This window comes from Anolis carolinensis, chromosome 2 (assembly GCF_035594765.1).
Source record: "Anolis carolinensis isolate JA03-04 chromosome 2, rAnoCar3.1.pri, whole genome shotgun sequence".
Lineage (NCBI taxonomy): Eukaryota > Metazoa > Chordata > Lepidosauria > Squamata > Dactyloidae > Anolis > Anolis carolinensis.
This window is the reverse complement of record NC_085842.1, coordinates 89,664,812-89,692,239: the sequence shown is the minus strand read 5'-3', so window position 1 is coordinate 89,692,239 and position 27,428 is coordinate 89,664,812. Positions and strand designations below refer to the sequence as shown.

The 27,428-nt window shown below is 44.3% G+C and overlaps 1 protein-coding gene across 2 annotated transcripts; it reads right to left on the bottom strand.

Moving 5' to 3' along the window:
• Positions 1-206: 206 nt before the first annotated feature.
• On the bottom strand, positions 207-27,428 carry cltb (clathrin light chain B). Of its 2 annotated transcripts, XM_008121334.3 has the most exons (6): positions 26,803-27,427; positions 19,256-19,302; positions 8,268-8,385; positions 7,338-7,449; positions 6,548-6,601; positions 207-4,504 (listed from the first exon to the last, which is right to left on the bottom strand). In XM_008121334.3, exons 1-6 carry the CDS (start codon positions 26,990-26,992, stop codon positions 4,333-4,335), a joined length of 693 nt encoding a protein of 230 aa, XP_008119541.1. In that variant the 5' UTR covers positions 26,993-27,427; the 3' UTR covers positions 207-4,332. The 2 variants fall into 2 exon arrangements, with proteins under 2 accessions (XP_008119541.1, XP_003227959.1); XM_003227911.4 differs by lacking the exon at positions 6,548-6,601 and having other exon boundaries at positions 26,803-27,428.

Below are 27,428 nucleotides of genomic sequence, written 5' to 3'. Positions count from 1 at the left end.
GTTTCCAGTGGAACAAACCCTAGAAGAAAGCTGTCAGGCACGGTGGAAATTATAACAAAACATGCAAAGTATGGGTCAATACGCTCCAAGAATTTTCATGGCTAAGGTTTCACACTACCCATCTCCCTTAATCCGTTATTTTCTTCCTCCCCCAATTTCCTCCTTCCCCAGAGAGGAAACATGGAAAGAAATACATTCTGAAACTCTTTACCTGAAGTAGTGGCAGTTTATTGATAATAGGTGGTTTAACAAAGTCACAGATCTTAAAGCTGGAGGGGGGTGGGGAGGATGGGACAGGACAGCGGCAGGCAAAGCTCCTGCCCTCCTCCAAGGGCCCCCCAACTTATTGCTGCTGCTGTTCCTTGGGACACAGGATGGAGTGATAGTGAACTTTGGGGACTGACCAGGCAATTCCAAGCAGAGGCTGTTTCTTTTTTGTAGACTCCACTAGGTGCAAGATGGTGAAAGTGAATAGCTCAGCTTCCATGGAGTGTGGTGATCGGCCAGTCCACCATTGCTGCCAGATAGCAATCTTGGTGTTGCCTCTGTAACAGGCTCAAAGCTGGGATCTATGCCTCTTCCTTGTTTCCATCTCTTCATTTAGATTTACATGTGGGTTGTTATCCCATGCTTTGAAGGCATAACGAATACCGAAAGGAAACAGCCTAGAATAAAAAAAACTTCTAATGGTATTTTCTATTTTCTCTGTACTTCTATTCTTTAGCTACAGTGGTCCAAAACAGGATGTAGTGTAAATGCCACACATTTTATATTTCAGCTGAAAAGCACCTCTGACCACCAGGACATAGGCCAAGTACATGCAGGAAAAAGACCTACAGGAGACAGGGAAGTTTCAGTTCTACCCTGCCAGGATCTGAATATATTACAAGGCTGGGGCTCTGTAATGGTCCTGCTTCCAACCCTTCTGAGGCTCCTTTTATTAAAAACAAAAAACAAAAACATGAAGCTGGAAAAGCATCTTATCTGAAAGAGCTGCTCTTCCCCATTGGAAATACCCATCCCTTATACAAAGGCCCACACCAGCTCTTTTTTGTGAACATTTAAAAGCAGGGATGACAAAGATGGTCCTCCAGATATTGGACTATAATTCCCATCATTCTTTGCCATTTGCTATATGGGTGGGGCTGATGGGTTACAGCCCAACATCTGGAGGGCCACCTTGTCCTCTCTTCTTAGGATGATACCCATTGTACCACTTTTGCAGGATGAGGCACTGGTATGACACAGCCTATATGTGGGAAGATTAAAAATTAGTGTATCAGAGAAAATGCTTGAAAAAATATATCTGGATTAGAAACATCAATTTTCCTTCCAAGTTTTTTTCTTGTACATGCTTCACTGTGAAAACAGGATATCACAAACTGATTGTATGGAGACCATAGCACACTGAACAACAGATCCATATATAAATGACTAGCAAATCTGCGATCTGTGTAACCATTCCGAACTAGATAAACCATGTATATTATCCTTGTGGCAGCATGAGGAAACTTTGTTCCTCCATCTGTTTTGGAACTCAGTTCCCAGAGTTCTGGCCAGCCTAGACAATGATAAAGGCTTATAGGATTGTAGTCTAAAACGTTTGGAGGACAAAGCGTTCCCACCCTATTATGTGGGTATCGCTTACATAGCCAATTGTGAAGGATGATGGGAGCTACAGATACACAGTAAAGGATCATACATTGCACACATACATTACCGTTCTCAAGTTAAGATCTGACAGGCCAGAGCATCCTAATTGTCCATTTCCTACCAACACAAAAGAACATACATCCCAAACTGTCTCAGTTACATATGACCATTGCAGTCTTAAAGGAGGGATGGGAATTATGCTAACAGCCCCAGTCAGCCTAGCAAAAGACCAAAAACATCTGGAGAGCTGGAGGAGTCCTACCCATCTCAACATTTTGGAGCTAGTACTACTTCTTATAGATAAGGAAAGTGAAGCATCTTCACTAAAGAAGCCAAGTGGGGGCTTCAGAATATATACTCAAAAGGAGAAACTGCAGCAGTCTATTAGCACCCCTTCAGTCACACAGAAGGACACTGTAGGAGACAAAAATAAATTGGAGCAAATATCAGAAAAAATACTGGTGCCTGCTGCAGCTGATGACACAGCACCAGGGGAAGGGGGTGTTTTCGTGGAACTATTTATCAGATTATTTCCTTTTAGCTGGGTTGGAAAATCATCCTGGCAATAAGGACATCAGCTACAGTATGCAAAATACAGTACATCTTAGAACATTCAGAGCAGGAGTGTATAATTGTGACCTTACAAGTGTTTTTTAACTGCAACACCACTGACTATGTAAGCTAAGATTGGTAGGAACAGTAGGTAAAAACATCTGGAGGGTCACAAGTTATTTACCCCTAGATTAGATTCAACTTCCAGTGGAAATTGTCAAATATGCAAGATTGTAGTCCTACACATGCTTGTTAATGTTGTTGTGGGCCTCAGCTCGTGTCTTGACTTATGGTTCCCCTAAGCTGAACCTATCACAGAGTTTTATTGGCAAGATTTGATCAGGGCAGGGTGGGGGTTTGCCTTTCTCTGAGGCTACTTACAATAACCATGCTGACAATGGAGGTAAGTCCCACTGAATTCTGTGACACTTAATTCTGAGGAAATGTGCACATGTGCATGCTTTTGGAATATTTGAACGAGTGTTTTGACTTGATAGGTACTGATAAGAGAATTAGCTCTAGTGTCCTTAGATGCTCAGACAATGTTTACAGACTCAGAGTCTGAGGGAAACCATGTTCTCCTTTCATTCACCTTCATTAAGAAGCACACAGCCCAAAAAACCAATCACAGCAAGAAAAACTTTTGTTAACCTCCCACACCACATTCTTGCATTTAGTATTTTTCAACCAAATGTGGAAGAATCCAGTTTGAGGAGTGCACATAAATAAAGGATGCTGCTTGGATTCATATTCTATATTCTGTTTATCATCTATTCTAAGCCCTTGTAGGCTCTTGTATTTGGGGATATTTTGTGAGAGGGAAAAGTAGCATCATGTTCAACTGTGGGTCTCATTATACAAAGGAATCTTGTAGCATCTTTGAAGCTAATTTAAAGAAGTTATAGCATAAATGTTTGAAGGCTTAGTCTACTTCAGTCTGTGAATGCTTACACTACACCTTTAGTAAGTCAAAGGTGCTACAAGATCCCTTTGTATACATACTCCAGACTAACACAACTATGTATTTGACTTCTATCCTCATGTGGATATCATGATGGCAATGGTCTACATTTGGGATAGTGGTTGTGAGGTCCTCCAGATATTGTTGGACTGTCACTTTCAGAGTACTTCACTGTTGCCTATGCTGGCTAGTGGCTACAACTACTGGGAATTGTAGTCCAATAACATCGTCAAGGCCAGACAATTACTACTCCCAAACTAAATCCAAGGGCTAATCACTACTAGAAAAGGCCCACTGATGCAATTATCAAATAGTTACACTTTCCTATTGCTTTGGAGGACCTGATTTACTTGAAATTAACAACTGGCTTTGGACACTGGTGCCCTCTCCTCCCCAGGGCTCAATTATCACTTCACACAGATCTTTCTTTCAGATTCTCCGTTAGACCCTCAGGACATTGAGTGTAGATTTCCATTTTTATCACGATGTTCTCTCCCTTTCTGAACACTTTCCCTTGAAAGTGTCGCTTTCTAATAAAATGTTCCCTCTGTCTAGGGCAAGGTTGTCATTGCACCAACAGAAAAGCACTGCTGAATTTCAACTCACTCCTATCTGCAAGCAATTCCTAGCTGTCACCATTCCTGATTACGGGAATTACAAGCAGAGCTAGGACTCCCAATTCAGAAGTCCAGCTTGCAGTTTCAAGCACAGATTTGGTGCTGCCTTCAAAATCTGGTATAGAAAGATTGTTTAATTTTTTTAAACCTATAATATCGGCCAAGTTTGACAGCATGAAAAGACCAGGCCTGAAGGCCTTGAGGACAGGGAAGCCTGTGAATGCCCGCTCCCCAACTCTGAAGCAGGGAGTGACCTTTCCTGAAGGCAGCAGGGGTGGGAACCAAAGAGGGCAGTTGCCCAAGGAACCACACCACTAATAAATATATGTAAAAAGATACCAATGCACCCTTTTAAGCAAAGTAAAATCCAGGGGAGGGGTACAGGCAGGCAGCCACCCAATCTGAGTGACACAAACATACTGAGAAGAGAGCAGAAGGGGCAGGGTGGGATGCTTTGGCATCCCCTCACTGGTGCCATCCAAGCTTGTGCGAAACCAAAGAGCAGCCTTCCTGCCTCCTCACCCAGCCCCGGCCCCCTTTTCAGCTAGGCTAGCGGGCCAGGGGCGTCTGTTTGAGGGAGATCAGCACGGAGCGCATGCGGGAGACATCCTTGGATTGCTTGCTGCTCTTGGGGTTGAAGTCACAGAGTTGGGCTACTTTCTCCCATTCAGTGCCAGGCGACTCTTCCTTGGACTCCTTCAGGAAGGCTTCTTCTGAGGCTCTGGAGAAGGTGGTAAGGGAACAAACAGTCAGACTCATGTAAAAGAAAAAAGCATATGGGCCTCTTTATTTTAGTTCAGGAATATTTATAGCTGTTTCTGTAGATTGAGGCACTATACGTTCCTACTTCTTTAATTTTGGGCCAGATGGGCCAACAGTCTGACACAGTAAAAGGCAATTCTTGTGTCTTTGACCAGATAAGACTTTCAAAATGCCATTTTCCTGGCTCATACATGAGACTTTATGTGGAGTCAAGACACTTCGTGTTTGTAACCCCCAAAAAGCTTCACGTGGCTTTTAGTCTCCTTTCCCTCACCATACCAAATATATTAGCGTAGAAAAGATAGAATAAAGCACAATGCTTTCTAAATGACATCCCTCTGGGAACACCTATAGTTTATTATCATTGTAGATATATGTGTTGGGAATAGTTGTGAATTGCACAGCAGAAAATGTGAAATTTCCAGAGCTTAGAAAAATGTTTTTTAAGAGTAATCCCTTACGTTGCTTGTTCCAAACTTACCTCACAAAAAACTCAAAAGTAATATATTACAATAACCATACAAAAATAGTTCATTAAGGTGTCCACGGATTTCATTCCTTTAAAAAAATCCTTAAGATCGGTGGTTAATGACATGAAGTTTGAAAAATCTAATCCAAAATATTTAAAATATAGTTTTATGATTACTATTAAGTATTACTCATTGGTAAAAAATATATGACTTGTTAAGTTATTTTTGAAATGTGGCCTTGAGTTCTCATTACCTAAAATACCAAATTGCACTTAACTACATTAGTTTAAAATCATTGTTTCCAAGCTCTGGAAATTTCCACATCAATGTTGCCTTGTTGAATTGCATCTGCATTTAACCACTGAGGAGCAACTGCATCAAAAAGTCGATGAATGTGTTAACAGTTTCACCAAGCCATGTCTCCAGTGGCCAAGCCAAATGCTTCACACTTAAAAACAGAACAAGGAATGGACCCTGAAATCTCCTGTGCGCATAAACACACTGAAAGCGGTTGCTTATTTGAAACAGCCAACAAGGCATCCTCTAAAAAGAGTTGCCAATTCCCAAGCACAGAGAGATATATAGATATGAGCTAAGTATCCCTGGGGTTTGTAACTCTAGAAAAACTTCTAGAATCTGACATACAGCATTTCTTCAGTGTAAATATGAAGATGACAAGAATGCTGGTCTATATCATAGGATTGTTATTAAAGTTGCTAATGTAAAGAAATTTCCGGTACATAGGAAAATGGTGTATAAACTCTATGATTATACAGCATATTTGTTCCACTTTTTGTCACTCCTGTTCTAAATCAGTGTTCTCCGACTTCCTCCAATATCCATTTATATTCATTCTCCACCAACACCTGCTTATAACTTAGACATTTTCACCTGTTTTATTCCTTATCTCTTTGGTATAATACTGAGAAAAGATTATAAGTTAAATTAGGATTCATAACATTACTTTTCACATGAAGAGAGAAGCACCCAATTACTTTTTAGGAAAATGAAGTGATTTCTGTTTTTTTAAAAAAACAATACATAAAGATCACCCAGATACTTCTCAACTATGAGAAATAAGAATGCTATTGGGTAGAGCTGTGATGAAGAAACACTGGTGTTTTCCTGAAGCAATTGTTCCCAAACTTTGGTCCTCCAGGTGTTTTGGATTTCATCCCCCAGAAGCTGCAGCCAGCTTGGCTAACATGGTTAGGAATTCTGGGAGCTGATGTCTAAAACATTTGGACGATTAAAGTCTAGAAACCACTCCTCTAAAGGAAATGGAGAAACTGCACAATGAAGCAGCTATTCCGGTGTCCTATGTTTGAAAACCTGGGCGTTCTCTCTATAAAACAGAACAGGTGCACTGTTAATCTATTCTGGGGATATTTACAAGATTTCTCGTAAAATGTCTAACAGAAAACAAATGCATATCAGAGCTTTTGTATAACCAGCATGAGCCCTTAAGAGTTTATCTATCCAGAGAACCCACATAGGAAAGGTGTAAAGGGAAAAAAGCAAGAGAGACGTACACGTAGCCAATCACATCGGCATCCGGCTGCTGGTAAAAGGCTTTGTCAGCAATCCTACGATGTGACCCAGAGACAGGAGAAAACGAAGAGCAGAGAAGCAGCAAAGAGTTAAAGAGAGAAAGATGGTTTAGTACCCTTAGGGGAAATGGAAGCAACAGAATTAGGCACTGAAGGACAGGGCAGGTGCTTTTGAGAATTGGTTAGAGATCTATTAGTCAAATATCTAAGGGAAACAGAAGGAAGGCCCCTTATAAAGATACATTAGTTGCCATAGTATTTCCACAGTTCTGGTCCTGAAGCAGAGATAATCGCTTCTGAAAACTATGCAATTAAATCTTTCAGAAATTAACGCTGTTGACTGTCAGCAGTAAAAGATACCCTGCCTGGCATGTCTGCAGTTGCTTACTTAGAATATGAAAGAATGTTTATGACCGGAAGATAACATGTAAAAGATTTAACATCTCTAGCCAGACTACATTGTTTGGTGCCAATTATTTTTGTTAACTGATATCGATGATATGACAAAAAGCCCGGCAGTGGTATGGTTCTGAATGAGTTCTCTTGAAAGGTTTTTACCCATTTCTTATCTACAGACACATGGTCATGAAACCAAAAGCACTGGCACATTCCCCCCCCCCCCCCATGTTTTGTTAGAGCAACAACAAGTAGACACTGGATAATACCATTATCAGGCTGTTTGTCATGTCACCCATGCCAGTTAACAAAAACAATTGGCACCAAACAATGGTGGGAATGAAGCTATTATTATTGTTGTTGGCAGTAGTTCTACCTGTTGTTGGCCCGGTTCCTTTCCATTTGTTCATTTTGTCGCAAGTTCCACTCTTCTAAGTCCTTCTTGGCCTTTTCACGCCACTCCTGTTCTAACACTTTAGAAGCAGCATCTAAAACAAAACAGGTACATGACTGGAAGGCAGAAAGATATAATGGGAATTCCCAGCCACTGTTGTGCACTGTGCAAAGCTGGCTTTTGTACAAGGAAAGGGAGTGGTCCAAAGCAGGGCTTATAGATCTACCCTGAGAGGAGTTGTGCTGCATAGGCATGCTCATGAAGGAATAGATGCCATGTGCATAACTCAAGAAGAAGTAAGGGATTTTCATTTATTGGAAAGTGAGAATGAGGCAGGCAGTTGTGAGGACTGAAACTTCCAGTCATGTATTTACTGCTATGCAGAACAGACACAAGTGGATTTTTCAATAAAACTATAGGAAGAAAACAAATAATATAGTTGCTAATGAGAAGCAAACTTTCTATTCACCTTCTTAGTCACCTTCATGATTATAAAGGAGGTCTGTTCAGCCTCATGAATATAGCTCTCCCAGGAGCCCGTTTTTCATATATTATTTCTGCTACCTACTCCTTTCTCTCCTGTTCTACATTTGGTGTTTTCTTGTCTCATTCTAATCTTCTTCATTCCACCACTCCTCTCATTTCTGGGGATAGCTCTCAATAATCATCCAACTTTGCTTTTCTCGTCTGCAGGGTTTTGCTTAGCTTCAGATAAATTGTAGTGAAATGTTCATTCTTCCCTTTAAATTCCACATTTTCTCTTTTTTCCTTGAAACCCTCCGGTATGTTCTTCTGAACCTTCAAAAATTCCCATTATAAAAGCAATATATACACATCCCGTCATTTTCAGTCTGCATGTATAGAGTTTATATTTGGGTGCTTTGGGTAACACACACATGCACACACTCCTACCCAACTCTTGCAGTCTCTTTTTCTGCTCTTCTCGCCACTTGCGAATGCTTTCAGGCTCCTGCGTCAACCGGTCAGCTCTGGCAATGGCTGCGTAGGCATCAGTGGGTCCATTGGATTCCTTTAGACAGAAGTAACAGAGTGTGAAATTCAGGTTCTTCTCCCAAACCTGCTAATGCCTGTATAATACTGTATATAGAATGAAGAGAAGAATGGTGATTTGAGTTTCTTGCTCTCACCATGCTAAAAGGTTATGCCTATAATCATGGGCAAGCTCTAATCCTAGTCATGCAGAACTCATTCACCATCCTTTACCAAGGTGCAATTTATGAACGAGATGGGAGGAGGAGGACAAAATAAACTTTCACTTATGGACCCAGCAGAATTGCCCACAAGATAAAATTCAGTGGTGTCACTAAGACCGGGGCCACCCTGTGTGACAACTCATTGTGTCACTCTCATGGACCTCCAACCATACTCAGGGCCGGCCCCACTAATGAGGCACCTGACGCCGCCGCCTCGGGCGCAGGCCCGGGGGGGCACCGTCAGGCTGGGCGGGAGGCGGGGCACCGCCCTGACGGTGCCCCGCCTCCCGCCCAGTGCACCCTGGCCCGTCTGGCCTGCTAGAAAAGGCCAGACGGGCGAGCGGGAGTAGCGTGGGAGGCGGGGCCAGCTCTGACGCCGCTCCCCCCCCCCGCCCAGCGTGCCTTGGCCCTGCCTCCCACGCAGCGTGGGAGGCGGGGCCAAGGCACGCTGGGCGGGGGGGGGGAGCGGCGTCAGAGCTGGCCCCGCCTCCCACGCTACCCCCGCTCGCCCGTCTGGCCATTTCTAGCAGGCCAGAGTTCAGCGGAGGTCCCTCCAGGCCGCAATCGCGGCCTGGAGGAACCTCCGCTGAACTCTGGCCTGCTAGAAATGGCCAGACGGGCGAGCGGGGGTAGCGTGGGAGGCGGGGCCAGCTCTGGCCCCGCCCCCCGCCCAGCGTGCCCTGGCCCCGCCTCCCACGCTGCGTGGGAGGCGGGGCCAGGGCACGCTGGGCGGGGGGGCGGGGCCAACTCTGGCCCCGCCCCCCTCACTATTCGCCCTGGCCCCGCCTCCCACGCAGCGTGGGAGGCGGGGCCAGGGCACGCTGGGCGGGGCCAGGGCGCCGGTGGCGGGGGCGCTTTTCAGCACCCCCGCTTCACATCAAAAAATATCTCCGGCCGGCCCTGACCATACTAGACCATACCATACTACTGTAGCTAAGATCTGACAAATGAGCAACCATAAAAAATAACAACAAAAAGAACAGTGCATGATTGTAGCTCACTTAGAGGAATGACATGCGTAATTGTTATGAGGAAATAATGACAGCTCTGCCCAGAGCACATGCTCATGATTAGAAAGTAAATTAAAACAGAATTTTAGCCTAATAGGTATAGGGATGCAGTACATGTATGCTGAGGTGACAAAAAATGTGATTATATATAACTGCAGGGATATTTTTAAATAAAAATAATAAATTTATGATGAAAAACTGTACAAAATGTTTATAGACAAATCATTTTGGTGTCTCCTCCTCTCAGGGTGTCACTCAGTAAAATTCCCCAATTGATGCCACTACCAAAATGTCTACTCTTAAAGCGACCACTTTTTGTGTGCAACAAAGCTCCCTTCAGTGCACAAGTGAGGGATGCTAACCATTACAATCTCCATAAACATGTCTCCTAGAGTCCAAAAATGGAGGCCTCGTTGCTCATTCACATTTAAGCCTGTGTGTGTGTGTTAAAACGAGCTTATAGGTACACTAGCTGTGCCCGGCCACGTGTTGCTGTGGCTTAGTCTGGTGGTGGTGGTCAGTCTACATTAGATTGTATTTATGCTGTGACCTCCACCCTTCTTTATACTCACATTAGTAGTAGTATTTGAAGTCTGTTACCTTCTTCAAATTTTGTGTTGACTGATAATTGCTTGAGATCCCTGTTGTTTTTGGTTTGTTGTTAATCGTGATGTCTGATTCTGCTGAGTGCGGTTTATATTTTTATTGTAGTACAATAGTCTTTTTTTTTGTTTGCCTGTGTAGGTGTTTATTATTATTGTTGTTGAAGTGGTCATGAAGGTTGGATAAGTTAGATGCTACTGTACTTTTTTTTTGGAGGCCCAGTGTAGCACTGACTGGCCTCTCAGCCTCAGTGCCTGGCTGCTTCTTGCCTGTGATGGTGTTGATTCTTATTGTTGTTGTTGTCATTGATATTATTGTAATTGGTTTTTTTTTGAAGCCAAGTGTGAATGTAGGGATTGGGGAGGTGGATGAGCACTGAATGGCCTTGTAGCCTCAGTGCATGGCTGATTCTTGCCTGAGTAGGTGTTTATTATTAGTGGGTGAGTGGATGGATAGATAGAGTGGGTGCTCTCCTTGTTTCCTTTATTCCTATGCTGTTCCCGTTCTGTGCTCCAATCCTGAGCTCGCTGATAAGAACACACTGGTCAGAAAGGAGGGTAAATATAACCGGATCAATGGTCTTTCTCTCCCTTTTGCTCTTGGCCTTCTGGGCAGAGAGGGAGGGCTCTTGTCCTTGGCGTTCCTTCACTTCGCTTCCCTCCCTCCTTCCTTCGTTCTATCCGTCCCAGCCTTTCCTGCCTGCAGAGCCATGGAACTGGGTCAGTGGGTCGGATGGCGGGGAAAGGGAGACGGAAGAGGCCTCTAATTGAAATGCATGGACTCCATGCCATGGGGTGCTAGGATTTGTAGTTTGCATTCAGTCCAATCCCTTTCTTTCTGTCTGTCATGGAGGAAGACGCCACCCAAACTCCTTAGACAGATGGCCATCCGGTTTAGTTGTGTTGTTATAGTCACAAGGCATTGTTGTGAGGTTTGTGGGTCCAGATTATGGTTTTGTGGTGTGGTTGTGTTGTTACAACCGGGAGGCAAGGCTTTTGCGTTGTGTTGTCAAGTTTTGTATTTCTGGGGCGTTTAGTTGTATGCCAAGTTTTGTATTTCTGGGGCGTTTAGTTGTGTTGTTATAGTCATGATGCATTGTTGTGAGTTTTGTGGGTCCGGATTGTGGTTTTGTGGTGTGGTTGTGTTGTTACAACCGGGAGGGAAGGCTTTTGCATTGTGTTGCCAAGTTTTGTATTTCTGGGGCGTTTAGTTGTGTTGTTATAGTCATGATGCGTTGTTGTGAGTTTTGTGGGTCCGGATTGTGGTTTTGTGGTGTGGTTGTGTTGTTATAACCGGGAGGCAAGGCTTTTGCATTTTTGCAAGTTTCGTATTTCTGGGATGTTTAGTTTTGTTGTTATAGTCACTGTGCAAACAACTTTATCCTTACATATATATATAGATTATTATTGACACAACAACGTTGTATGACACAGCAAACAAGATCGATATGCTGGATTTCGTTTCACAAAATCACAAGTCGAACACTTCCCAAGTGTCTAGGACTGTGTGATGTATTTTCGGATGATACGTGCAGATCCCAGTAAGGTGGCCTTTTGCAGTTGGCAGATCGTAATTTTGTCAATGTCTATTGTTTCCAAATGCCGGCTGAGATCTTTTGGCACGGCACCCAGTGTGCCCATCACCACCGGGACCACCTGCACTGGTTTCTGCCAGAGTCTTTGAAGTTCAGTCTTGAGGTCCTGATAGCGGCTGAGTTTTTCCTGTTGTTTTTCTTCAATGCGACTGTCACCTGGGATGGCAACATCAATGATCCAAACCTTGTTCTTTTCCACAACTGTGATGTCTGGTGTGTTGTGTTCCAGAACTTTGTCAGTTTGGATTCGGAAGTCCCACAGTATCTTTGCGTGTTCATTTTCCACAACCTTTGCAGGTTTGTGATCCCACCAGTTCTTAACTGCAGGGAGGTGATACTTGAGGCATAGGTTCCAATGAATCATTTGGGCCACATAGTTGTGCCTCTGTTTGTAGTCTGTCTGTGCAATTTTCTTACAGCAGCTGAGGATATGATCAATGGTTTCATCGGTTTCCTTGCACAGTCTGCACTTTGGGTCATCAGCTGATTTTTCGATCTTGGCCTTGATTGCATTTGTTCTGATGGCTTGCTCCTGGGCTGCAAGGATCAGGCCTTCTGTCTCCTTCTTCAGGGTCCCATTCGTGAGCCAGAGCCAGGTATTCTCTTTATCAGCTTTTCCTTCAATTTTGTCAAGGAACTTTCCATGCAGTGTTTTGTTGTGTTTTGTTGTTATAGTCACTGTGCAAACAACTTTATCCTTACATATATATATAGATTATTATTATTATTATATTATTATTGTGTTTATTTATACCCCACTTTTTCTTTCCGCAAGGAGACTCAAAGCGGCTCAAAATAGGAACTCAAAATAAATAAATGCATTTCTTTTCAGAGTACCAAGGAGAACTGTTTCATCTCAAAAGGCACATCTACACTGACTACTTAAACGGGATTCAAAATGATATTGAAGAAAATGGTTTCACTGTACACATGATCGCACAGAAAATTCTGGATCCAGTTTGAGGCCAAATGGTGACTACAGAAACCACAGTGCACTGTTTTTCTTTTGTGTGCTTTTCTGGGCATTCATTATCTGGCCACTGTAGTTTGAGGCTAGTCTTGAACTGCTTTAAATTGTGAGTTTAGATGGGGCCTGTAAGAGAGACCGCAAGACAGAGGGTCCTGCCCTTAAAATGAAGAGAGCATACTACATCTTTAATCCAGAGGGAAGAGATGCAGATGCTGGTGCAGCTGATTAATTGGGAGGGAGTGTGTGAGAGGTTTTTGGGGGGTGGGGAGACAAAAGGACGAGACTCAGAGAAGGAGGCAGGAGAGGAATGCTAGATACTTTTGGATTTATCTGCGAGATGATGCCAAATAAAGATACTATTGTCAGTACCTCAACAGCTTGTCTGGTTCTGCTTGAGGATTGTTTCCCTGAGTTTGACTTACAAGCCCCAGCAGATGAACAGTGGTAAATCATGCATGCCAAGGCTTATGCTGCTCCTTTTTCCATGGAGGGGTAAAAAACTTCCACAGGGCCAAAGTCAACAAACACATTATTGTACTACTAAACTACTCTAAACTATTTAAACAACAACACCAGCATGAAGATGTCAGCTAAGCTCAGAGGGAAACAGATAAATCTGATGGGGCTGTCTAGTGACATTGTTGTCCTAAAGTCCTAGCACTTTGCCCTTGCAAGCCTGGCTCCCTTATACCACTGGCTGCCCAGCCTTATACAACTTGCCTTGCCATTCACTGCCAACATGATTTTCATATCTGTGTCTCAGAAGAGTTCATGTAGTTGGAAGATGTGTCTCTATGGCGTCATCCTTATGATGTCACAGTCAAGACTTTAAAAGATTCAACTCACCCTGAATAGAACCAGATGTTTGTTCTGGCTGGTTCTGAAACTATTTCTATCTGGTTAAGCGCTATTACCATGACAAGAAACAATTCTGCAGCCTTGGGATGAAATCATAAGCAATATGCTGAAAGTGGTCACTTTAATTCACAGTAGTATAATTCACAGTGATTTCACAGAGGGTTGAGCAGTGTCCCCCCCCCCCCCCTTTCTATCCCAGAGTCAGCAGAAGAAGCCTCCCACACACACACAACTTGTTCATCTTGTTCATCTCAGCAGAAACAAGCAAATGGCTTTTCGGTGCTCTTGTAAATCTATCATCTGAATACCCTCTGGACTTTTATTTCTCGTGTTAAATGGTGATCAGCATGTTTCTAAGATGAGCTCTACTCAATCTAACTATATGATAAAACTTTTTTGGACCATATTACTTTCAGGTTGTTGATATAGATGTGAGGGATGTGGAGGTAGCATCCTATATCCACACCACCATAAAAACTAACAGAAAAGATCCAATTAATGTTAAAACAGGTGTGTCAAGGAGAATGTGTGTAGCCTAGATATCCCTGCCTCCTGACTATACACCACGAGTCAAGCAAGTGAGAAGGAAAAGGTTACCGTACTTTTACTGGGACATGGAGATTCAGTGGGGCAAAGGCTCAGACTACAAGAGCACAGTACCCTTAAAGGAGAAACCTAAAGCTGAAATATGGATCATTCTTCAAATTATGTACAAAAACATATTTTAGCTCAGATCCTTTGGAGCCAGCCAGTAACTGCAATAAAGCAAACACACAAGAATATAGAAAAATAAGTTCAGATCCCATTCTAGGACAGACATTTTGCAGTTAAATTAACAGTGTTGGTTTGAGTGTTGGACAACAGCTCTGGAAATCAAAGTTCAATTCCCCAGTCGGCCAAGGAAAGCCACTGGATAATCTAGAAGTCACACACTGTGAGCCCTGGAAAACTATGTGACAGGTTTGTCTTAGGGCCCACATAAACAGGAAATGATTTGAAAGCCCACAACAACAGGGAAGTACACAAGCAAAAATAAGATTGGAAGGTATTATAATATGTGCATAGGAAAAGGACAAAATATTAATAATAGTAATAATAATAATAATAATAATAATAATAATAATAATAATAATAATATGGGGCCAATGGAGAGGGGGATGGGGGGTCTTTGGGATGAGCACAAAATAATAATAACAACAACAACAACAACAACAACAACAACAACAACAAGGGGCCAATGGAGAGGGGAATGGGGGGTCTTTGGGGTGAGGAGAAAATAATAATAATGGAAAACTGAACTGTTTGTTGGAAATGAAATGTTGGAAACGAAAGCTATGGACTTGTCAACATCAGAAGAGGAATTTTCCAGGGAGACTCATTATCCCTTCTGCTTTTCATTATTGCCATGATCCCTCTGTCAACAATTTTACAAAAAACAAACCTCGGCTATCAAACATTTAAAAAATCTCACAAAATTTCACATCTGATGTACATGGATGACCTGAAGCTATATGGGAAAACGCAAACTGAAATCCAGCCTCTGACTAACACTGTCTGAATTTTTAGCACTGATATCAGCATGGAGTTTCGTTTGGACAAATGTTCAACAGTGGCATTGAAGAAGGGAAAAATCATTGAAAGTGAGGGCATAAATATGCCTAATGGCCAAACAATAAAGTGTCACCAGCCAGAGGCCTATAAATATCTGGGCATATTACAGCTGGACAACATCAAGCATGAACATGTGAAAACTGTGGTCAGCAAAGAATACACACAAAGAGTCAGAAAAAATCTCAAAAACAAGCTCAATGGAGGCAACACCATCAAGGCCATAAACACCTTGGCCATACCTGTCATAACATATACTGCTGGCATTATAAATTGGACACAGGCAGAACTGGACAATTTGGACAGAAAAACAAGAAAACTCATGACCATTCATCATTCACTGCACCCTCGCAGTGATGTTGACCGGCTATATCTGCCTAGAAGATCAGGGGGCTGAGGACTCTTACAAGTAAAACAAGCAGTCAAAGAAGAAGAACATGCCCTGGCAGAATATGTAAAGCAAAGTGAAGAACCTGCTTTCATTGAAGTCAAAAATCAGAAACTCCTCAAAGCACAGCAGACAAAAAACCAGTACAAGAAAACCACACTACAAACTAGAGCTAACAGCTGGCACATGGAAAGTTCCTTGACAAAATTGAAGGAAAAGCTGATAAGGAGAAGACCTGGCTATGGCTCACGAATGGGATCCTGAAGAAGGAGACAGAAGGCCTGATCCTTGCAGCCCAAGAGCAAGCCATCAGAACAAATGCAATTAAGGCCAAGATCGAAAAATCAGCTGATGACCCAAAATGCAGATTGTGCAAGGAAACCGATGAAACCATTGATCATATCCTCAGCTGCTGTAAGAAAATTGCACAGACAGACTACAAACAGAGGCACAAATGATTCATTGGAACTTATGCCTCAAGTACCACCTCCCAGCAGTAAAGACCTGGTGGGATCACACACCTGCAAAAGTATTGGAAAATGAGCACGCAAAGATACTGTGGGACTTCCGAATCCAGACTGACAAAGTTCTGGAACACAACACACCAGACATCACAGTTGTGGAAAAGAAAAAGGTTTGGATCATTGATGTTGCCATCCCAGGTGACAGTCGCATTGATGAAAAACAACAGGGAAAACTCAGCCGCTATCAGGACTTCAAGATTGAACTTCAAAGACTCTGGCAGAAACCAGTGCAGGTGGTCCCGGTGGTGATCGACATATTGGGTGTCATACCAAAAGATCTCAGCTGGCATTTGGAAACAATAGGCATTGACAAAATTACGATCTGACAACTGTAAAAGGCCACCCTACTGGGATCTGCACGCATCATCCGAAAATACATCACACAGTCCTAGACACTTGGGAAGTATTCGACTTTTGATTTTGTGAAATGAAATCCAGCATATCTATCTTGTTTGCTGTGTCATACAATAATAATAATATAATAATAATAACAGGGGGTCCTCACAGTAAAGGGGAATGGGGGTGCTTTGAACTGGGTTCACTCTGAACAACACCCTGACAATAGGGGAATTCCAGACATCAAACAATCAGGGCCCCTTAACACCTCCCAACAAAAGATTCCCCCAGGGAGGAAGCAGTCAGGCTTTGAAGCTGGAAGGCCATTACATGCAAATCATTCTGACAAACTGCAGCCTTCATACTTGCCTCTAACAGACAAAACAAGTAACAACCAGAAATATTGTATATTCACATGCTTTAGGAAATAACATATACTAACTACCACCAATTCCTCAATACTTTATTTCCAATACCACCACAATTTGCCACAGCAACGCGTGGCCGGGCACAGCTAGTATAATAAAAGTTCTCAAAGTGCTGGGCACTTCTTTTAAAAAGAAGAATGTGCAGAGGGAAAGGACCAAGAATGCACTGGCGCAATGGGTTAAACCCTTGTGTGAGCAGGACTGCTGACCGAGAGATCAGCAGTTTGACTCTGGGGAGAGCAGGTGAACTCCCTCTGTCAACTCTAGCTCCCCATGCAGGGACATGAGAGAAGCCTCCTACAGGAATGGTAAAACATCAAATCATCTGGGCATCCCCTGGGCAACGTCCCTGCAGACAGCCAATTCTCTCACACCAGAAGAGACTTGCAGTTTCTCAAGTCACTCCTGACACACAAAAAAGCAGACCAGAGGATAAGGACATGGTGGCACACATGCTAACACGCTAACTCATGTACTGAAATGAATTGGAGGAGCAACTGGATTTTATTTTAAAATGGTGACATGTCCACTAAACCTGTGGACAGCAGCATAACTTAAGAAGCACTAGACAGAATGGAATGGGCGGGGAAAATCATAGGAAATTCTAGATATTGCCATTTTTCTAGGCAAAACCTGCTGTTTGAGATGGTTTCTTCATTCTTCTTACTACAGTACCAAACTCTTGCTTGTTTTCTTCTTCTAGGGAATGACTCCATTGTTGAGGAATGTGCAAATTACCACACATACACACAGCTGTCCGTCCCTGCCTTGAGGACCCTGAACTATTTACTACCAGATATCGATATGTGAGTGTTCAAACATCAGCACTATATCTACAAAGCAATCATGCTGCCCTCTGGGTACAAGCTTCCCGCCTGCTACTCCAGCTCCCTCTTCCAAGCAACTAGAAGAATTGAACCTGGATGCAGGTTATAAAGGATTATGGCTCACAAATGTTTGCCAAAGTTTGACACATCTGGGAGGTGAGTAGGAAGGAGGTTGCTTTTCTGGGCTGAGCAGCCAGTCTCTCAGGGAGTTCAAGTTAGAACAGAAAACCAAGAGGAGATGAAGCCAGCTGCAATTAAGTACCAAGCCCTCTTTCCAGAAATACTGCTGCTTGCAGTGTTGAAGAAGGCTATTGGATTATGCTCCACCCTTACCCCAAATCCACTAATCTAATTAAGTCTACCCATCTCCAATGGGATTATGCAGCTATAAACCAAGCTGATACCATTGCAAGGAGGGAGGGAAATGCTCCTTAGCCTCAGCCGCTTTTCCATTCACCTGAGCGGAATGGGTACATTCATACTAGGAATGGAGACACAGGACAGCAGCATAAAGAAGGGGGCACAACCTACTCCTCCTTGGTAGCTTGCTTAAGTGGCTGCCTACCCAGCACACTATACCAGTGCTATGTATGCAGCTGGGGGATGGCATCAACAGAACAAGAAGGATAAGAGTGTAGTGCAGAGAAACTGGCACAGTAAAACGTGGGCTGGCACAGTAGGCTTACTAGTACATTGTAAAAATGGCACAAAGCTGTCATTCAGCAAATCATATCTTAGTAGCCACATGATTGAGCATAGGCACAAAACTGCAAGTCATGTGTGCGCGCGCGTGCGTGCGTGTATACACACACACACACTTTCTCCAAGACACTAAGCAAGCTGACCCGCAAACAGGCAAAGGTCTGAATGTGCATTGGATGAATTTTGGAAGACAAATTTTCAAGGCTAAGGGTAGAATCCAATCTCATGATTCTTTCTCAGGGAATTAACCCCTTCTTCTATGATAACAGTCCCCTTTATTCATAATGATCTCCATAAGTAGCTGCTATGGATGAATATCTAGGGCACACATGGAGATTCTTTGGTTAAACAAATATTTATGAACTACTTTTCTCATCATCCATTAACATTATTTGGGCTGGCTAGGGCAGATTGAGTCCAACAATATCTGGTAAAACAGTTTCACAGCCTGGTCTTTGGAAAGATAATGTTATGGTCAATCTCATCAGAAAATAAACTGATGGGTAGAATTCACATCCACTCACAACATGTCCCCTTTCTTTGACAACCAGTGAAGAGGTTTCTTTGGATGAGAAATCTCCATCAACCTACTTGAAAAATCTGGGCCCAGCTATCCCTTTAGTCTTCCATGCATACTATATTCACTGGCTTCATAAACCAACATCTTTCCGCCACTCCCCCAACCTGATATTTTAGGCTACAGTTCCCAGCAGTCCCTGCTAACATGATTGGTAAAAGATCATGGAAATTGAAATATAGAATATGCTGAAAGTGCCAGGTTGCAGAAAGCTTCCCAAGACCAAGGTTGCCTAACCCAGGAGAGTAGATGGATTCTCACCTGAAAGACATCTCCGTTCACAGTGGCATCTGTGCCATCCAAGTCAACTACAGAGGAAGGAAAAGAAAAAGATGTTAGACTTTGCAAACCAGAAACCACTTTAATGCACACAGAAGAATAAGACTAGGGACCAGTTTACCACCCTCACAGTCTGAATGGGTTGCAAAGGCCATAGGTTGATCAATTTCATTATAAGGCAGACCTTCAGGTCCAATGGGTACATATACTTTTATTGTCATTGTACATTGTACAATGAAATTAAATGCTTTCCTCAGCACATACCACAAAACAGCACACCCATCTCTCCACACTCCCACCACCACTACACAACCCCCAATGCCACATCAATGGGAAACAGCAAGAAACATCAATGCAAGAAACAGCAAATGTAAGAATAAATTAAAATGAATTAGAAGTTTGCAGTTACAAGGACAAAAGGTGCAGGAATCTGGAATACAGGATTTGCTCCCAAATTACTACACCCTGAAATTTGAAACTTGGCAATCACTATTCTAGCTGTGGGTTGCTCTTATGCTCTCAGTAAAAAGCAATCTATCAAGGTATGACTCGTTCTTTTTAATGTAGAACCTAGATAAGGACTTAGCTACAAGGTAATTGTTGGCATCCAACTGCTGAGAATAAAGCTGTATGGAAAGTTATTAGAAGTTTTAAAAGCTCTCCCTTCAATCCAGGAAAAAGATCAAAAGCAGAAAAGGACATATGCTTATTCAGAAGCAACTTCCAAAAGAGTTCAATTGTGCTTCCCTTCCAATATTTTGCACTCAATTCTGCTGGATATAGGGAATAACACTGCATTAATCCATGACCAATTGATCAAATTGTGAGCATTAGCACATTGGGACATGGTAGAACCTGAACCTAGTCTGCTTTTGCTGGAGTGAAAATCTGTGGATTTTCCGAAGGAGATAAGCACACATAATAAAAGAGCCAATTACAATTAACAGTTCGGCAGCTTCCAATTTTCATAGTTTCTTCAACTTTATTTATTTATTTATTTATTCTTCGAACTTTTATGCTGCCACTCCCCTAGGGCTCAGAGCGGCTTCCAAAACAGACTAAAATCTAAAACAATTTAAAAACAGCAATAACAGAAATCAAAAACCTGCCGAAACAGGTGTCTTACATGCCCTGCGGAAGGCTGATATGTCCCGCAAGGCACGAACTTCAGGTGGCAGGGTGTTCCAAAATGATGGTGCCACTGCTGTAAAGGCGCTGTGTCTAGTTGTTGTTAGGCACAAGATCTTAAAACTAAGAACTTCCAATAGGTCTTGGTCCTCAGAACGGAGGGATCTCTGGGGTTGGTAGGGGGTGAGGTGGTCCCTCAGGTACGTCGGCCCCAGACCATGTAAGGCCTTGAAGGTAAGTACCATTACTTTGAAGGCAATCCAGTGCTCAATTGGTAATCAGTGCAGCTGTAGTAAGATTGGTGTTATGTGGCATCTCAACAGGACTCCCGCAAGAGCCGAGCCGCTGCATTTTGTACCAACTTGAGCTTTCGGATCACCGACAGAGGAAGGCCAATGTAGAGGGCGTTACAGTAGTCCAGTCTTGAGATGACCGTGGCCTAGATCACCGTGGCTAGGTCATCTCTAGACAGATAGGGGGCCAGCCGTCTAGCCTATCACAGATGGAAAAAGGCGTTCTGCTAACGATGGAGACCTAGGCCTCCATCGTCAACAGAGGGTCTAAAAGGACTCCCTTTACCAGTGATGACGGGCGTTGTGCCTCACCATCCAGGGTAGGTAACTGGATATCCCCACTGCCCGGTCGGCCCAGCCATAGGATCTCTGTGAGGGTCTGGATTCACCCTCAGCCTGCTGGCACGTAGCCATCCAGTAACAGCCTCGAGGCATTGATAAAAGTTATCGGGTACAGAGTCCGGTCGGCCTTCCATCTTCAACACAAGCTGAGTATCATCAGCGTACTGGTAGAACTCAAGCCCGAAATCTCGAACCAGCTGAGCAAGTGGTCGCATATAGATGTTAAACAACAGAGGGGAGAGGATGGCCCCCTGAAGAACCCCACAAAGTAGAGGGGACCTTTCAGAGACCAGGCCTCCCCTCTGCACTCGCTGTCCACGGTTGTGAAGGAAGGAGGTCAGCCAATTTAAAGCTGTCCCCCTGACTCCAACAACGGCAAGACGGTGGGTCAAAAGATTGTAATCGACTGTGTCAACTGCTGCTGTGAGATCCAATAACACGAGCAGCGCTGACCTGCCCTAGTCAAGCTGGCATCAAAGATTATCTGTGATAGAGACCAACACAGTCTCAGTCCCATGCCCCGCACGGAAGCCAGACTGGAAGGGATCTAGTCCGGCTGTGTCGTCTAGGAACTGCTGCAACTGCTCCTCTACTGCCCTCTCAATCACCTTGCCCAAAAATGAAAGATTCAAAACTGGGCGGTAGCTGGAGGGAATCAAGCGATCTAGATCTGGTTTCTTCAGCAGGGAAGAGACCACCACCTCTTTTAAACCCTCTGGAAAAACTCCTTGTTCAAGGGAGCTGTTTATTATCTTCAACAGAGGGTCACGTAATCCCTCCAAGCAGGATTTCACCAACCAAGAGGGACACGGATCGAGGGAGCAAGTGGTCGGTCTAGCTGCAGCTATGAGCCTATCGACAGCCTCTGCGTCCAGCAGGATGAATCGGTCGAGGGTGGGCCCAGCAAGTGGCCACGGAGTTTCAAGTTCTCTCATTGTATCAATTGTGGCGGGGAGGTGCTGACGTAGTAGTGAGATCTTGTCTGCAAAATAGCTTTGAAAGGCCTTGGCTGAAAGAACCTGGTCATCATTTTTTGGGACAGTAGGGACCGTCATTAGAGATCGAATTATTTTGAACAATTTTGCCGGGCGTGAGCTGGCGGACGCTATCAAAGAAGCATAATATACACGCTTTGCTTTGATGATAGCATGCTCATAGGACTCCATAAATGCCCTATAAGCTGATCTTAATGCTCCGTCATGGAATTCTCACCACATGCTCTCTAGCCGTCTCTTTACCCGCTTCATCGGTCGAAGTTCCTCAGTAAACCAAGGAGACCGGTTTCGGTGGGGTTGGGGAGGGCGTCTAGGGGCGATCTCGTTGAATGCATTGGATAGCCTGATGTTCCATGTGTCCACCTGCACATCGATCGAGTTGCTGACAAGCTCCAGGTCCCTCAGGGCATTCCGGAACCTACTGGGTTCCATAAGTCTCCTTGGGCAAGCCCAAATCGGCTCAACACCCTTGCAGGGTGAGTAGGCATGCTCCAACCAGACTCTCAGGGCACAGTGATCGGACCATTATTAACTTTTTAATAATGATCTCAAGGATAGAAGCAGAGTGACAAGAAAGACTGGAATCCATTTTCCCATAGGCCTATCTCACTGAATTGGTTGTACTGTATTTCTCTTTTAAAGACCAAGTCATACCTATTCATTTGTATCTGTAAAGAAACAGTTGGCAGGTAAGGAAAATACCAAAGCATGTGTTGATGATTAAGCATTTAATAGTTTCCTCCCATCAGAAATGTTGTAGTTCTGTGTGTTGCTACTCCTCCCCTTTTTTGTATTTTCAAGAGAATGAGAGCTCCCTGCTGCCCAAAACTTAGGAAATCTACCATGATGATGATGATGGTGATGATGAATAACCCGCCTTATCTCCCCAAAGGAACTCACACACACACACACACACACACACACACACACACACACACACTAATATAATGATTCACATATTAGCACATGATATGGAGAGTCCTCGTCCACACATCCAGGTTGCTACATGGCCATTCTTTGAAAATAATTCCCTACTACATGCAACTCTATACCTGGCGAAATATAATAGTTGCTCTTATATTACAGAAGCAGCATCTAGATACATTGACCAACTGAACCAAGACCTGAATTAGCATACTGGGAGACCTCAATGCCCCTTCTATTCTTATTCCACTAAAGAAAAAATAGCAGTTTATAAACCCTTTACTTAGTGCTAAAGTATACTAAATATACAGCCCAACAAGCATAGAGGAAAAGGGGAACAAATCAGTTTGATCTGTTAAGGAAGACATTTGTTAACGATTTAAATGGATTTCTACTCCAGACACCCACTTGGGGCATATTTAGAAAGGTTGGATGGGGACACTGTGTCTTCAGTTCACAAGGCCTCCGAAAACAGTAATTCTGGCTAAATAGTATGCAATTCTCTTGCTTGGGAACAAGATAGCTTCCGGATTCCTGCCTAAGGAAAGCCAAGGACAGACTCATCTTTTACTTGCTCTGTTGCTATGCTTTCAGCGGCAGCATGACATGCAGAAATTAAAGAGGTAAAGCTTCCCAAAGACTGATCAGAAGCCAGGCAAATAAGAAAGGCATCACAGAAGGGCAGTTCAAAAAGCTGAGAACCCTAAGCAGTGTGAAGGCTAAAAAAGATAAAATCGCAAAGGACGAGGATTGTGAAGTGCACTCCTTGGGCTATCCGGGTAATAAGAAAACACAGCTCTTTTTATATTTCAACCACTTCTTTGTGGATCCTCCTAACCTTTCCTGACATCTCACACACCTGAATATATCTGGCTACACCCAGGATGATTAGGTCTGGTCTGGCAACATTTGTGGGGACTCCTCCCAAAGCCAGTCCCATATGTCTGTCACACATTTACAACAGATGTGCCCTTTCCTTCTTCAAGCAGCATTAAATATAACAACTTCCTGCCTGACTCAGCGAAGGAAGAAATTTGCGAGAGGAAATGGGACTCTCCTGGTGGATCAAGCCAAGATTGTGTTGTTCTGAGATGACAGTCCATTGTTGTTATTGTGTGTCTTCAAGTTGTTTTTGACTTATGGCTACCCAACCAAAGGGTTTTCTTCACAAGATTTGTTCAGAGGAGTTTTGCCTTTGCCTTCTTCTGAACCCGAGAGTGTGACTCGCCCAAGGTCGCATAGTACATCTCCAGGGACAAGTGAGGATTTAAACTCTGTTCTCCAGAGCTGTAGTCCAATGCTCAAACCACCACGTCACAATTGCCAAAAATAGGCCATTAACTTCAGATCCTGGAAAGTTACTTTTTGGAACAGTGAATCTATGAAGAGATCCAGAACTAGGCAAGTAGTAGGTAAAATGGTGTTTCAAGACTTGGGACAGCATCCTACCATTGTTCTATTGTTAATGCACCCCCTAAGTTGCCATGTTCACTTTTTTAAAGATTTTTTTTTCCATGTCAGGAGCAACTTGAGAACATACTGCAAGTCGCTTCTGGTGTGAGAGAATTGGCCGTCTGCAGGGACGTTGTCCAGGAGATGTCAGGATGTTTTACCATCCTGTGGGAGGCTTCTCTCATGTCCCTGAATGGGAAGCTGGAGCTGACAGACAGGAGCTCACCCCGCTCCCCGGATTCGAACCGCCGACCTTTCAGTTAACAAGGGTTTAACCCATTGCGAGTAAACATCTAAACTCTACCATTCATCTTCCCTTCTGGAGGAGGCCAGACTAGGCTGAAGAGTGACAGCTGTTGGTCTCTCATGAAATCCTCCCAAAACAAAGCACAGGTGAAGTCCCTGACTCAAAGTATAGGATGCATTTACAGAGTTGAATGAATGCAATTTAATGCCACTCTTATTGCCATGGAGATGCAATCTGGGTAAATGTTGTTTTACAAGGTCTTTAGCCTTCTCCGCCAAAGTGTGCTAGTACTGCACTACAACTCCCACAATTCTATAGCGTTGAGCCACGGCAGTTCAAGTAGTATCAAACTGCATTCCTCCTCAGAGCTCACAAAAAGGGTCACCAGGCCCCAATGGGCTGGCAGCCAGACCTTGGGTGGCTTGCCCCTGCGTCCTTCTGGGGCCAGGAGTCGCCTTGTGAGGGGCCCTTGATCAGGCCTCGGTTGCTGCTGTATCTGTAAAATGGGAATAAAGGCAAGACAGGATGCCCGGCTCTGTGCAAGCGGCATCCGGACAGGGCAGCAGCCATAGCTTTTTAAGTGTTTATGAGGGGTTTTAATTGCTTATTTAATATTTGTATGTTGTTGTGTTATCTACAGATAAAAGCAGATAAAAGAGGAGGAGGACTGGGAGGAGGAGGAGAACGAGGACGCTTTAACCCATTGGAATGCTGGCTAACCCACTTGTATTTTATGGCTGCTAGATACATCTTAAATGAACACCAGTGTTAGCCATTTTAAAGCCATTTTAATGTAATTGTATCTTAATTGCTTTTAGGGTATATGTTGCAAAATTTTACTCATGTTTTAGTTTACTATGTCTTATTGAATTTTGATTATTTTCTTCTCGATGCTTAATTTTTTGTTGTAAGTTTACTGTTGTTACTGTGTTATTTTGACATGTTTGTACTCATTTGAGGTACTGAATGTTTGGCTTTTTGTTTAGTGTGTGTTTACCACCCTGAGTGCCTTTGAGGAGAAAGGCAGTCTAGAAATAATAATAATAATAATAATAATAATAATAATAATAATCTGTGCAAACAGCATACGGACAGGGCAGCAGCCATAGCTTTTTAAGTATTTGTGAGGGGTTTTAATTGGTTGTTTAATATTTGTATGTTGTGTTATCGACAGATAAGAGCAATATAATAATAATAGCAGCAGCAGCATCCCTGCGGAGGCTGTGGCCAGGCCAAGCGCTTAGAGCCAGTCCCCTCCTGAGGGGAGAGAGAGAGAGCCACCTGCTTTCCCTCTTCCAATCCCTAAAGCTTTTGTCCTTCTGCCTAACCTCTGTGGGAAAGGACACTGGCGGATTATTATTATTATTGTAGTTACTAACTTGGGTACCCAGTGATGCCCGGGTTATTTGAAAAGGGCATTGTTTGGTTTTGGATGTTTGGTAATATCAGTTTGGTCATATGTTACGCTATGTCTTAGAAAAAAACTCTGTCCTTGCTTTTGTTTTTTATGAATGTCCCCATTAGAAAATGCATACGGATGTGGATGAACTGCAAGTCCCAAAAATCTTGGGTCAATCCTCCCCAAACTCCGCCAGTATTCACACTTGGCCATGTTGGGTCTGTGTGCCATGTTTGGCCCAGAGCTGATGTTGGCTGGGTTCAGTGCTTTCTTGATGAGGGTGAACTACAACTCCCATAAGCCAAGGACAATCACTCCCAAACCCCGCCTGTATTCACAGTTGGCCATGTGGGGTCTGTGTGCCAAGTTTGGTCCATACCTGACATAGGCTGGGTTCAGTGCTCTCTGGATAAGGGTGAACTACAGCTTCCATATGCCAATCGCCCCCAAACCCTGCCTGTTGGGTCTGTGTGCCAAGTTTGGTCGAGATGCCTCATCTGCTGGATTCAGTAATCTCTGAATACAGTATGGGTGAACTGTAAGTCTCTGATGTCAAGGTCAATCGCCCCCCAAACCACAGACAGATTCTAGGTGTCTTCGTGTGCCGGTGCTACCGCTGTGACCGAGGCGCCAAGCGGGTCGTGAGGCCGCTGGACCTCCATCGTCTTTGGATCCGGAGATGCCCGCGAAGGGGGAGGCAGGCCAGCCGCCCCCTTCTTCCCTCGCTCCCTCCCTTCCCCGCTACTCACCGGGGCTCTCCCCAGCCTCGCCCCCGGCGCCGAAGCCCTCGTCGTTCTCGATGCCCGCGATCTCGCTCTCCTGCTGGGCCAGGAAGGCTGCGGCCGGGTCCTCCTCCGCCGCCACCGCTGCCGAAGCCACGGCCGCCCCCTCAGCCGCGCCGCTTTCCGAGGAGGAGAAGAAGCCGAAGTCATCAGCCATGTTGCCTGCTTGCTGGCCTCCCTCCGAGCTCGGCCTCCTTCCTTCCTTCCCTCCGAGCTCGGCCTCCTTCCCCGCGCCGAGAAGAGTCCAAGGCAGAGCGAGCGGCCAGGGAAGCCCCCGAGCAGTCACTGCGGCGGCGAAAGGAGGAGCCTGGGCCAGCAGTGTGTCAGGGCGGAGGCAGGCAGGCGGCGAGGGAGGCAGGCAGGCAGGCAGGCCCGGGGACGCCACAGGGAGGCACTTGGAGTGAAGGGCAGCCTCCCGCTCCCTTCCCTTGGGCCTTATCAGGGCCAGTCTCCGCTCAGAGCTCCCCTGCCGTTGCCGACGTCGCTGTGGCCTCGTCGTTGTTGCCCGGCACCTGTGGCCACCTCCCTCAGGAGCCCCTCAGTGGAGTGCGCGAGGAGGCGCCATTTTGAGGACGGACCCCGGAGTGGAAAGG

Bases quoted from the DNA above. Each gene is read 5' to 3' on its own strand.
- cltb (XM_008121334.3), bottom strand. From the start codon at position 26,992: ATGGCTGATGACTTCGGCTTCTTCTCCTCCTCGGAAAGCGGCGCGGCT. The intron at 8,386-19,255 runs GTGAGAATCCAT...TTCTGTCTAAAG, and splicing joins TGAACGGAGATGTCTTTCAG to GAATCCAATGGACCCACTGA. The intron at 7,450-8,267 runs GTAGGAGTGTGT...GTTTTGTTTTAG, and splicing joins AAAGAGACTGCAAGAGTTGG to ATGCTGCTTCTAAAGTGTTA.